The 14626-nt window shown below is 35.1% G+C and overlaps 1 protein-coding gene across 4 annotated transcripts in view; it reads right to left on the bottom strand.

Moving 5' to 3' along the window:
• Positions 1-14626, bottom strand: part of Octalpha2R (alpha2-adrenergic-like octopamine receptor) — a 462839-nt gene that overhangs the window by 48774 nt on the left and 399439 nt on the right. For all 4 annotated transcript variants that reach the window (XM_073962358.1, XM_073962356.1, XM_073962355.1 and 1 more), the window contains one exon: positions 8723-8881. In XM_073962358.1, coding sequence (XP_073818459.1) covers positions 8723-8881 — 159 coding nt within the window. The remainder of the gene's footprint in view (positions 1-8722; positions 8882-14626) is intronic.

Genomic DNA, 14626 nt, shown 5'->3' with positions numbered 1-14626 from the left:
CTAAATGTTTATCTATTCGTGTGTGTGTGTGTTTAAGCATGAGCGTGTAAAGTGTTCTTCCTTTTTGTTATTGCCATAAAAGAGTGCAACAAAAACTGAACTGAAAATAAAACGAGAATGTCGATGGACATGTGGTGCGTATGAAATACACTCAATTTAACATTATGTATTCACACAAACATACATTCCTCTTTTATGTGTTTTTTGTTTTTTGTCGTATTGGTATTTGTACGTACCGGTTTGTGTGAAAATAACGGTGACATTGCATGAATATTTACTTTGGTATTTGCAACCCTATCTACACGTACGTATCTGTTCGCATGCATGCATGTCCGCTCGTCTGTCCATTCGTCCATTCGACTTTATCAAACATGCAACCATCATTGCTAAAGATACTACCGCATTCGGCATCATCATTTACAAGGGTACAAATATAGACAAGAGCACACACATTGACATATACATACATACGCATTTTCTTCTTGTTTGCATGTATAACAAAGATATACTCCTATTATGGCTTTTATGGTTGGTCTCACTTTGCTAGATTCATGGCCGTCGTACGCCACGTACGCAAGTGTAAGTGCGTGGACATTGGAGTGGGACAATTAATTTTGGTCTACCATAAAAGAATTTGCATAATTGTTTCTGTTGAAGTGACAGGAGTGATACTATGTGTTCAATTTGCTAAATTTGTTTGTGTCTGTACTTAGCAAGGTGAAATATCTATCTATGGTGGAGGTATCTTAACTATATCATGGATTGGGAAATACATATAAAAATTTAAGATATAAAATTACATCTTTATGAATAAAAACCAAATGTCTTTCGTTGGTAATGGTATCAGTTGAGAACAGCTGGACTGATTCGGATAATTTTTTTTTTTTTTTTGAAATGTTCGTCATAACTACGGTGACCAACCGTACTCTATTATAGAGTACAGTACTCCATTTTAGGCGTCCGTACTCTATTTTTTTAACGTACTCTATTTGTCCTCTATTTTCATTGGGGGTACTCTATGTCCTCTATTTTGATTTATTTTACAAATACTTGTGAATAGTAATTCCCGTCCAATTTTTGGCCTGTAGCTTTTCTTCAATGGGCACGAGGGCAACTATTTAATTTTCTGGCCTAAAAAAGCGAATATTTATTATCAAAAGTGAATTTATTGTGTTTTAAAGTATTCTCAGCATGATCTACTCACTTTTTTGTAAACAACGCAGCGGTAGTACGACAAATCGTACTGAGTAAAATGTCAAACTTTCCAATACAAATATCAAATGACACCTGGCGATACGAATTGTTGTCTAGGCCAGAAACTTTTGTAGTAGTCTTCGTGCATGTACTCTATTTTCATCCAAAAATATTGGTCACCGTAGTCATAACCCAACTTGGGTTTTACTGCAAAGAAAATTCGACCACGCCGACATTTACGCAATTTTGTTCATTTTTCAATTTTAATCTCTTCTTCATAAACTACTGAACTGATTTTCCAGAAATTGTCAGAGAATGTACAGGGATGGCCCGGTAAAATTAGCTATATATTTTGTTGAATTTCGGAAAAAACGGTTTGCTTCCCTTATACGCTATTTTTTAAAAATGCTATATTTACAATAAATACGAATGTATTGGTTTGGAAATTAATTTGTGAGACAATTGTGGTTGTGCCTCAGACCTTACCTACTTCTTTAGGACCCAAAGGCTTGACCAGGCCCACTTTTTAAAATATGTTACATCTACCAAACTACTGAACCGATTTTCCCCCAGTGAAAATAGGATGCATATTTTCTTGAATATCGCACTTTCCTTTGCCATATTTGAAGAAACGCCATATCTTTATGTATAAAAATCAAATGCCGTCATAACCCAACTTAGGTTTTTATGGAAAGAAAATTTTACCACGCCTACTTTTTTCAATTTTCAATATAATTTTTTTTTCTGCGAAAACTACGGAAGCGATTTTGTCTGAAATTGCCAGAGAATGTCAGATATGGCCACCGAACAGGCTACATATTTTATTGAATTCCAGAGGGGGTGTGGTACCTCCCCTATAAGATATTTTTAAAAAACGCTATATTTGCAAAAATTACGTATATATTGGCTTAAAAATGTACGGATTAATCTACAATCTAGGTACGTCTTTGGGCCTAAAGACCCGACCACGGCAGTTTTTTAAATATGGTATATCTTCTATACTACTGAACCGGTTTCCATTAACTTCCTCACGCCTTTCTTTTAAACTTTTAAACGCCAAAATTATCATTACATAGATTTCAGCATAAATTTTGGTAGGCAATGGGGTGGTGTGTACTCTAGATACATATATCTTCAATACATTATTTTTCCAAAACTATTGAACCTAATTTTATACAATTTCCAAAATGCTATATATTTGTAGACGAATTTCGAGGGCATAACTTTCGAGACAACGGTGGTTGCGCCCCCGATCAACAAAAACGATATATATACAAATTTCTCTAAATGGTGAGGTCAGCTATCAAAAACTAAAACATATAAGTCTCAATAAGCGGGAGAATTCGAATTAAAAATTTTTTAACTTTTATAATCAGATCGCTTTAGAATAAAAACAGGGCACATTGACGATAATAAATGCTAAACAGCATCAATGGACGAAAAATCTGGCAAAGACCGTAAGAGAAAAGAAATCTGTTGATAAATTTAAAATGTTCCTCGGTTTGACAATGGACCGAAGAAGTGAGGTAGAAAATACCTATTTTGAATTGTCAAGCATAAAGTCCATAAAAGGTTGTCATTAAAACTTAGTACTACGGGCCAGCAACGCGGACCGGGGTCTGCTAGTTTGAATATAAAATAGTAATTGGACTCCTACTTCCTATCTTTAAATACTTTTATTTTTGGGATTTTTTAATTCTACATTAATTTCACCGATGATTTACCCACTGTTAAGTTTGTAGGTCATTTGTGCCATTACCTCAGAAAGTATGGTCGCGTGTAAAACTTGCTGAATAAACGCAAACGATCGGATAAATTTTCCAAAATTTTATGTGGAAGATACCTAAAAGATTGCACCGATATATTCTATATTCGAACCTAATCTATGTCAGAAAGAAATATTGCGATGCGCAAAGCTTGAAGCAAATCGGTTACTTTTTTCGAGAATAAGTCAAAATTTTTTTTAATTAATTGAAATAATCGTTAGTTCGGTCTGGCCAAAATTTTTACACCCCACATCATAAACTATTCCGAACTAACAGGTTAAAATTAGTTTCTGTTCCTGTCCACTATTTTATGTGGGATAGTTTTTTTGACCACGAATACCACAAATGCCTAAAGAAGTTCAACAATGTATATAAAAAATGGTACCTTTATGTGGGTGCTATAATTAAGTGTGGACCTTGTTGATAATTTTTGGTGAATATGTTTTCAAGGGTCAATTAGCAGGTGTAATTAAAATATATGAGGGTTATACCAAAACGTGGACCTATGTTGACAATGTTTGGTGGAGAAGTTTCGTGGCTGCAGAGAAACTCAAATGTTAAATAACAGATAGTTCGGTCAAAAAAGTATCTAAGATCCTCAAAATATCGAAATTGAGAGCTACCGTTCTACGGGAGCTATATCAAAACAAAGACCTATGTTTGTTGACAATTTTTGATGCAGCAGTTTTGTGAATACTGGGAATGTCAAATAACGGATAGTTCGGTCAGAAAATATAGCTTAAATCGTCAAAATACTTAGAATCGGGACATACCGTAATATGGATGCTATACCAACACATTGACCTATGTTGAAATTTTTGGATGGAGAAGTTTTGTGGCAACAGGGAGCCTCAATTGTGAAATTACGCATAGTTCTGTCAAATAGGAGGGTGTAACAATTGAACGTTTGTGGGGAGTTACACGAAGGGGTAGACCGATCGAAGATGGGGTATCTTCGAACTTGAACTAAGTTTGAACAAAATATTGTGGAAACCAAATCGGTTGATTCCTTCGAGAATTATCATATCGCATAAAACTGTCAGACAGATAGACGACCAGAGGATGGAATGTGTTCGTAGTATTTCTACCAGACATAGATCAGGTTCGGATATGAACTACAACGGTCCACTCCTTTGGGTACCCTCCACACAAAATTTCGGAAAAGTACAGTTTATGACCTCCTTTTATATCGTTTTGATTTTTCTTGCAACATGTTGCGCACGACAACTATAATAATAATTGTTCCACAAACATCCCACGCGGGACAAGGGAGACTTCTCTCATATCAATGAGTGCACCCCGATTCATATTACTTGTAGAGAAGTTTTACATGGCTGAACTACTCAGGGAAATGTCGCCAACATTACTGAGGGGTATTTGAAAAATTTATGTTGCCTAGCCGGGGAATCGAACCCACGACCTTCTGCGTGCACTTTGGTACTTAGGGTTTCTAGTGATCACTAAACCTTTCCACCAAAAATTGTGGACATATGTCCACGTTTGGGTATAGGCCCCTTTTAAGGTACCTCCCGATTTTCAGAAATGAAGGGAGTTTAAAGCTACATGTTCCGGCCAAATTAGGTGTAATTTGGTATTTGAGGTTCCCAGTGTACACAAACATTCTCCACCAAAAATTGTGAACATAGGTCTACATTTTGATATAGCCCCCATATAACTGTATCGACAGATTTTGGATATTTTGAGGATTTAAGCTATTTTTCAAGACCATTTTCAGCACGATTTGCAGTTATTCGCAGCTAAATTGTGGTTTTTCGGAATCTATGAAGTCCAATTTAATTAGTAAAAAAAAATTGGACTGAACCTCAGTGGACCTTGGTAGTTACGCTCCATTCAACAAAAGTATATTGCACTAAAAACATAAAAAATAATAATTTTTGAAAATTTATTGCTACATAACTATGCAACTTCAGGTCCCAAACATATTTTTAAATTCAGCTTACACCCTCCCCTATCAATAAAACAAATTTTGTTTAGTTTTATTACGAATTTATTAAACAATTAAACAAATATGAAATCAGGTTTTTAGCTAAAATTTTGTTAAAATCTGATGCATCAAAATTTCTTGCACTTGACAGTTAATAACTGAGTGAATATTTACAACAACAAAAAAGAGAAAACAAAATTTTAGTCAGCAGAGTGTCTGTAATCGATACAATGGAAAACATTTCGTAATTTTAAGCTTTGATTTTTTGACTTTCGCGCCGCTGGATCAATGGTTTTGACCAGTGTGCACCGTATTGTATTTGTATTGTATTTTTTTTTTTTTGTTGTATGAAAACAATTACCAATACACAACTTTATCATCTCTTTTCTCCCCCGATTGCTCACCATTCTGCAACAAAGCTATCGTGGTCTAAGGACTCCACATTCCCCGCAAATCAAGATACAGCTTGCAATATTTAAGATTATGTTTAAGTTTTTTGTCACTCCTATAATGATTGGTATTGAAAATGTGCTATATCGGTCCACGTTTTGATATGGTCACCATAGAACGGTACTTGCCAATTTTCGGTATTTTGAAGGTTGTATCCCACCAAAATGGCTGAAATCGTCCTCGTTGTGGGTGTATAACCTTCCATCTGAAATTTGTTGGTATAGGTCTACATTTTCGTATAGTCCCCGTAGAACGGTACCTCCTGACTTTCAATATTTTGAAGGTTTTAGCCTCATTAGCACTCAAAAATGGCTGAAATTTGGTATCTAGTCTTCATTGTGACTACTAAACTTTTCCCCCAGAAATTTGCTTCTACAGGTCCACGTTTCGATTTAGCTCCCATTGCCCGGTAGCTCCCGATTTTCGGATTTAGCTACATTTTCACACCGAAAAGGCTGGAATTTTGAATTTAGACTCAGTACAGTTCCACGTTTTGGTGTGGCAGACATAGAAATGGTTTTAGCCTCACTACTATACCGAATTTGCTTAAATTTGGTATTTAGTCTTCTTCTTCCCAGAATTTTGTCAGTACAGATCCACGTTTTAGAACTGTACCCCTCGATTTTCGGTATTTTCAACGCTTCAGACTCATTATCATACCGGAAAGGCTGGAATTTTGTTTTTAGACTTCCTTGCGGCTGCAAAAGCGTCCCCTCGGAAATTTTGTTAGTACAGGTCCAGGTTTTGTATAGCCCACTTAGAACGGTACCATCTAATTTTTTTTATTTTGAAAGTGTTAGGCTCACTACTTCCGCGAAATTGCTAAAATTTGGTATTTAGTCTTCTTTGTCAATACAGATCCGCGTTTTGATATAGTCCCCATAGAACGGTACTCCCGATTTTCGGTATTTTGAAGATTTTAATTTCATTTTCACACTGAAACGGCTGGAATTTTGTATTTAGTCTTCATTTGGGCAGCAGTACTTACCTCCAAGAACTTTGTCAACACAGGTCCACGTCAACAAAGTTCAAAAGTGTTCTGAAAAATTGTGCGCACGATAACTAGTGGCAGGAGAGCACGATAACTCGTGAACTAATCCACCGATTTGGTCCAAAATTTGGCCTTGGTCATATTCCCAGCAAAATGTTTGTAGCCAAAGAAGTAGTTAAATCATGAGTGCAAGTGATTTCGGACTACATCTTTTTACGTGAAAGAAGTCATGATTTTTACAAGGGCATGGTGCAGTGAGGATACTGTCTAATTTACTTCTTAAGCACACACTTTGCATTAGTTCTTTGTAGTGAATTAGTTCTTTGTACAAACAAAGATGTAGTTCGAAATCACTTTTATTATTTTTTGTATACAAATTACTTTTTATGGATGCAAACATATTGCTGTTATTATAATTAACAAGAAACAAATTATGTTCTTTGTCTTTTTAAGTTTTTTTTTGCAAAATTTTGAAATTTCTAGAATGTGAAAAATTTATGAAATGGATTCAAATCGGACATTGTCAAAATGTGAAGAACGGACTGCATTTTTCATGACTCTGCGTGGACTGCTTCAAAAAAAGCTATTCAATCACTACTTCACAAGGAACAACTTCAAATAAATTTTGCTGGGTTTTGTCCAAAATTAGTTTCAGTTCGAAGATTGGAAATACCGGTCCACAACTACCGATACTTCCCCCCAATATTTAAAAAATGTCACTAAAATTATATGCACGAATTCTCTTGAGCGGGCCAAACAATTTGACGTTCAACATTTGTGTCTAAGTGCAGTTTAGGGCCTGTTCGAAGATCCTTTGGAAATATATGTTCGTTTTGGCCCTATTTACAGCGATAATATGTTTTTCATACTTCCCGGCATATTGGTCCAAAAGTTATACGATGACCCACTGAAATGACTAGGGGCGCGAAAGCGAAAAAATATCACTCCCAAAATAAGATCTACTTTCATTATGGGCCAAGTCAGTCCATTTCTTTAAGTACCTCCTCCGCAACACTTTAAACTAATCCACATTTTTCTCCGCAAGTTCAAATGGGCCGAAAAGGGCCACACATCTCTCTTATATCTCTGTCGGCAAAACCGATTGATACTTTTTTTTGCTTGTTTTTGTTAGTTTTATGTGTAGTAAAATTTCAACTATTATTTTCATCCTCCTCTAATATACAAACTGTCTGTCAGACATGTATATATGTATGTATATACACACACACTTGTTTGTGAAGCGTTAATTGCTTGTGGTATTTGAAGCAAATGTTGATGTTGTCATTGCATCGACATAAAGAGGCAACACAACTTATGAATGTATACCTCCTCCTCTTATTCTTTGCCTTCTTGTGGAACTTTTGGTTTCATTTGTGTGCTTCTGTTAATTGCAATGGCATGACACAAATACACAACCACACACGCACACAAATATTTCTTATACTACAAATGAATAAAACAACACACACATCAGCAGCAACAAATTTGTATGTCATGGTTTTAAAGAGGATTATATGTTATGGGGTGGATACAGGTATTAACTTTGGAAAGTTAAAGATATCGGCTTTAAATTAAAAACAAGTTGAATGGGGTTTGGATTTCATACAATTGGACAATCGTATTGGACAATCGTACCTTTTGCAACTGAAGAACAGCAGAGGTGATTTATTTAAATTTCCATTTGGATATGTTTAATTTAGAGGTAAATGATTGAGGTCTTGCAAACAATCTACATGATACCACATCATTGCGATTATCTTCACTTTAAGCAATTTTTTCACTTTGGCCCTTCCCTGCAAAGACTTTTCTACCCACAAAATAATAAAGAAATATTTGCCCAGTTCCGCAATAACAAAATATCCCCTGTAATGTCCGTAAAACATCTTTGTTTTGAACTTAAACTGCTGTCAACTTTGGCAAACTAATTTTGTTTAAATTAGCTGCAACTTGGTCTTCTGCCTTTTAGATTTTAATTGGTCATTACTCCTGAGACACATGGTGGTTTGATGGTAATATTCTATCATTTTTTCTAGCTACCACAAAACCAACAGCAAACAAGAGAATTTTTTCTCACTTTATTTATGAAAACAACAACGAAATCTACAACAAAAAAATCTATGACAAAACCTTCAGCAATGCTTCGGTTCCAAGTTGGCAAGGCTGCCACAACACGTGTTTGACTTTCGCTGTGATGAGATCTTTATTTTCTGTGTTCTATTTTTTCCTCGCATTTTGTGTATTTTCTACTACTATATTGTTTTTGTTTTTGTCTTGGTTATGGATAGGAAAGTTAGGGGGCAAAAGGTGACAGCTAAATACTGTTTGATGGTTGTTTTGTTGACTGAATGCCTGTTGGCGGTTACGTTGCTTGCTTACCTGTTCGTTGTTTGTTTTGCGCGGATGTTTTTTAATGCCGCGTCTCGCACGCGCCTTGGCGGCAAAATAAATTCGTATATAAACGAAAACCATGATACAGCTGGGAATGTAGAAGGAACCCAATGCTGAATAGAGTACATATCCAATATCTTCACTAAGCTGTAAATATAACAAAAACAACAAGAACAATAATAACAATATTAAAATGCATGTCATAAATATTAAATGAAGTTTACATTTACATTTTTGGTATGATATATAGGGTGTGTCGTTTGGAAAATGTTGCTCAAAATAAAATGGCTGTAGACTAGGAATAATAGTTTACCTTGTACCTCTAAATTTAGGAATAAATACGACAAATAGAGGTATAAAAGGAACCACATCAGCATCATGCGGTAAAATATTTTTATATAGTAGTCAGTATATAACATGCGGTACCAGCAAAAATCCTATTACCAAACAGGAAAGAGAGGTCTATAGTCGGACGGTGCTGACCCTGTTATACCATTCACCACTTCCTCGGGGAATTTGTTTTATTTATTTAGGAATAAATAAGACAACTAAACGTATTAAAAGGAACCACATCAGCATCAGCGGTTAAATATTTTTATAAGACATGCGGTAAGACATGCGGGACATCGCACCGATCAGACCATCACTGCGACCTAAAGAACCACTGCAAAATCGGATAAAATTTTTTTTGAAATTTTTCCTGTCAGTGGGAATAACATTTTTTTAAAAAATTTATTAATTTTCTCTTTTAGAGTTGAACTTAATGACCGATGATTTTTTCAAGTGAAAAGGGAAAGCCGAAGATTCGAACCCACGCAACCACCAATTTATGTGACTAGTTTCGCTGTTAGTTTTGCAGCTCATCAGACAAACGGGAAAATTAATGGATAAAAATGTTCTTTTTAGTCCATTTCACCCCCTATATATTTCACATTCATCGCCAAAAATTAATTGTTTCTATTCTGTTTGAAAACCGACATAAATGCAAAATTTCGTGACGATTGAAATTTGTTCTTCAATCTATCTAAGAAGAAACCTATAATTTTCAAATTATGAACAGCATTCATAATATGGACGAATCTGAAAATTGACAACACTATTTCTAATATCTATAAATTATTTTTTCTGTGTACAAGACCGATATAAATGCCATAAAGGAAATATGATGGATTGGGAAAAACGTCTCAACAACACCCATAGGGGACGCTCTGTATTATAGCTGCCATGACGTAAAGAATGATTTTGGCTGCGGATTTTCGGTTGGTCGGAGGTTAAAACATCTGGATTCCAGCTTCATCGCAGTGAATGAAAGACTTGCTGCAATACGGATAAAAGGAAAATTCTTCAACAGCTTTATTCGCGCTCACGCGATCGCTGAAGACAAGGACGAACAGACCAAAGATATATTTTATGATCGCTTAGAAAAAACATATGACAGTTGTCCTGCCCATGAGATTCAAATTATTTAAGGCGATTGTAATGTCAATTTCAATGTAGAAAGGACAGTATATTTGAATCCAACAGTCGGGAAATTCAGTCTCCACAGTGAAACATGACAAAGGAATGCGGCAAAATCAGGATATTTAGATTTACCAGATTTAAGCATCTCGATATTCATAAGTGCACCGGGCTCACCTTGCTGGCACCAGATCAGAAAACAAGAAACCAAATTGAACACGTTGTGATTAATGGAATACATTCATTGTTGCAGCAAATGTACATCCTAAAATGTAGTAAATGGAGTACCAACATACACAACACGTAAGTTGGACATCGGTAAGCTGCAATGATTACAGGTAGCCTCAACATTTTCCACTCTACTGGTCCAATTGCTTAATCAAAGCACTCCTCGTCCTGATAACTTGTCAGCACAGTGGCAAAGTATTGCCCACTCTATGCAAACAGCTGCAAAATCCATACTTGGATACCAGAGAACTCCACCAAAGAACAAATGGTATGATCAGGAGTGTAATTTGGTAACTGATGTAGGTAGGTACAGTGCCTGGCATAATTATTTTGACAAGTTTGAAAAAATTATGTGTTTGGTTTTTTACCGGATTAGTATCACTGTGCAACACTGAAAATGCAAACAACTTCTAGTGGACATTTTCTGAAAGTACATATTAAGACTGCAAAACCCCTAGTTGGGTTTCGTGTTTTTAGATCGGGTTTGGATTTTATGGTCACATCTATACCGGGCTAAGACTACACTTTTTTCAATTGATCCGTAACTTATCTCAGAAACTAATAAGAATTCTGCTTTGCGGTCTTCAGCAATATTGTAGTCCTAAAGTAGTAGAACTTATATGCCAAACAGACGAACTACGAAGAACCGCATATAGCGCATCATAATTCATAAAATATAGGAAAGATTACATAATTTCTGAAATTATGGTCAGTAACTGCCAAACTATTGAGAGTTGAACCAGCAATTCTTCAGAACATTCTGAAACTGTAAAACGCTTATTTCATGTTGTTTAGCCGGTATTTCATATCATACTTTCTACAAAACATATTTAAAGCAACGTTTACACAGGCTGTTTATTGTCATATTTGAAATTTTAATGTATTGTTGATATATTTATCAAATTGTCGTTGAAAAATATTATAGAAACAACGCGATAGAGGAATTTTACAACAATGATATGTTCTGAAGAGTTGTGTATTACATTCCAGCGAATATTTTTCCCAAAGATAACGTTAAGAAAAAATTGACGATTTTGGAGATACGCTGCGAAAATACAAATCACGGAAATTTTAGATATATTATAAAATTTGAGGCAATAAATGAGGTTATTCGTGTTCATAATGTTTCCAAATACATCTTCTTGTTCTTGTTTTCTGCGGATTCGTATTGGTTTCAAAGATATAGCTCCGATTTTCTTTAAAAAGTCAATATTTAGCCATGTTTAGATAGGGTCATAAAATCCGAACCCGATCTAACAAAACAAAACCCAAAGAGGGTTTTTGTCTATTGCGTCTGAACTTTCATAAAAACCGCATTTGAAATTGTTTGCACAAAATTACCTTGAAAATGTTGCACAGTGTATTCTACAAAAATATGAAAAAATATTGTGACTAATCCTTTACTAGAGTACTTAAAATTAGTAATACATTTTTATCAATTCAAATATACGCTTGCACTTTTGTAATAGAAATAAATTTTCACTGCGTGGCATAAATATTTTGACAAAAAAATGTCTTTTTTATATTTTTGATTATTATCATTAACGACAAAAATTAAATATTGCTGTATATTTAATGGTAGATCTGATGGCTGGGAGCATTTAGGCATGCAAATAGCATCAGAAGGACATTTATTTCTCAAAGATACCCAACTTGTTTTTTTACTCATGCTTACTGAAAAGTTTATTTTAAGATGAATTCTGTTCAAAAATATTTTTAATATGCTCTGCAATGATTGTGGGTGGTAAATGATTTTTATTGAAAATCTAATAGACAATTTTTGTAGTTATGCCTTATCGACCGAGCGGATTAGTAAAATACGACTTCAAATTATTTTTTTTGCTTAAGTCTGGAGTATTCCCCCATTGGCTTAACTACATCATTACCTTTCTATACAGAGAGTAATGTTTACAAAACGCATTGACAGCCTGCAAAATTTACTGATCGCTACCAATATCATGATTTCATCCCGGCGAAGGGAATTATCAATTGGTCTTTCAGTTTTTGAAATGATTTTTTTTTTTCTAAAATCTAGAGATTCTAGTCTTAATAGAGAACTTGTTTTGACATCGAAATTGCTCAAAAGATGAGGATATGTGTGCATAAGTAATATTGGATTTGTAATTCTGCACTATTTACCTGAGGGCAACGCCATAGCCGATGGATTGCCAGCCGAGCTGTTCAAAACTGGAGGCGAGACGCTCCAGATGACGAAACAACTTATCAACTTTTCATTTTGCACTTAGCAATATTTTTGACAATTCGCAAATTTTTCCGTTCCACAGAGCCCTTATTTTTGATAAGTGATAAGTAGACATCGGATTTTGCATATTTTTTATTAATAAAAAACATGTCATCAATATTAAAGCGTCAGTTAAAGCATTTTTCCAAAGAAGCTTTTTGACAACAAAGAACAAAAATTGTCAATTCATGTTTGTATATACTGAATAAAGGACTAAACACTATAGAATATATTAAAACCTAATATGTGGATATTCAAAACGTATAATTCTAATTATAGTTATATTCCAGAACCTGGAATCGTAAATGGAACTCTAATACTTTTTTTTCCATTTTTTGCTAAAAAACGTACCCTTATTCCAAAAACTAGAATAAATTGCGCTTTTATTTAAACAAATATTGCGATGACTATCCCTAGCTCCTTTGCTTTTCTGCTAGACAATTTTTGTCGAGTAGAAACTATCACCATATTTGGACACGTAGATTTTGACATTTCTGATTTAGTTTTTGTCATTTTTCCATTACATACATTTGTATAGGAAAGCAACTTATGGGAATGCTATGTTATTTGATATTTTCTCACCTTATGAAAACTGATTTAAGTCTTATTAGTCCACTTTTATTACTGCGACGGAATATCTGGAGAGTCTCAATTAAATTATATTCTGGAAAATACGACGTTAAACGACAAAAAATGTAATTTAGAACGCTTTTTGATGATTTTTCCAAATTTCCAAATTGACGAATTTCGTCAAAAAAACACTTGCATATTTAGCATATTTTTTGCATGTTTTCGAAAAATTTACCCTCAAAACGCCTTGATCCAAAATTTGAGTCCTATCGGATAAGAAATAAAAAATATGCTAAAATCCGATATCGTTCGAGAGTTATCGTGCACACAACCCAGCCAGACAGACAGATGGATGTGGTTAAATCGACTTCAAATTGTCTAAAACGGATTTTGTCCAAACATACTAGGGTTCTAAAACCATTATATTGATGAGACACATTCTGGTTGTACGAAAGTGTATATCAGCGTTTTTGTGAAAAAAATTACTTCAGTTGTTTTTTACACCCTCAGCATTTGTGCTAACGGGGGTATATACACTTTCATACGGGCAAAATGTGCCTCATCGAAATAATGGTTTTAGACCCCAAGTATGTTTGGACGAAATCAGTTTCATACAATTTGGAGTTGATTTAGCCATGTCCGTCCGTCTGTTTGTCTGTATGTCTGCCTGGCTTGCTGGAGCGAACGATAACTCTCGAACGGATCAACCGATTCGGTCCAAACTTTGGCTTTCTTAATATTTTGTAGAGTTGTGCCAAAGGAACTATATGGAACTATCTCGTTCACTTCGCAGTTCCAATGGCCCAAATTTTTTCTTTGAACAAACTGCGTATACTTAACAACACACGTTCCATTTCATGATGTTACTCATACGTTTTGGAACTAGTACAAGGAACTAGGAAGTAGATTACCCAACTCTAATATTTTGTCCAAACTTAGTTTACGTTGGAAGATGGGTTATATCGGTCCACTCCAGACTTATATTAGTTTCCAATATGAAATCAATCGGTCCACTCTTTCGGGTAACTTTCACACAAAATTTCGGAAAAGATCAGTTTAGGACCTGCTCTAGAATCGCTTTGATTTCTGTTGTAGCAACTTGTAATCACCGCCCTCCATACGACGGTACGACGAAATGTGTTTCAGAAAATTTGGCTGGCTGGCTAGAGCGCACGTTAATTCTCGAACGGATCAACCGATTCGGTCCAAGATTTGGCTTTCGTAATAATTTGTCCAAACTTAGTTTAAGTTCGAAGATGGGTTATATCGGTCCACTCCTTCCGTTACCTCCCCCACAAAAGTTCGGGACCTCCCCCGCAAAAGCTCAAATATATTCGCTAAAATGGTTTGCGCGATATTTCATAAACTTATCACCTGATTTGTTCCAAACATAA

The sequence above is a fragment of the Musca autumnalis genome, unplaced genomic scaffold (genome assembly GCF_047663935.1).
Source record: "Musca autumnalis isolate F117 unplaced genomic scaffold, ASM4766393v1 scaffold_1, whole genome shotgun sequence".
Classification (NCBI taxonomy): domain Eukaryota; kingdom Metazoa; phylum Arthropoda; class Insecta; order Diptera; family Muscidae; genus Musca; species Musca autumnalis.
This window is presented reverse-complemented; position numbering and strand designations above follow the sequence as displayed.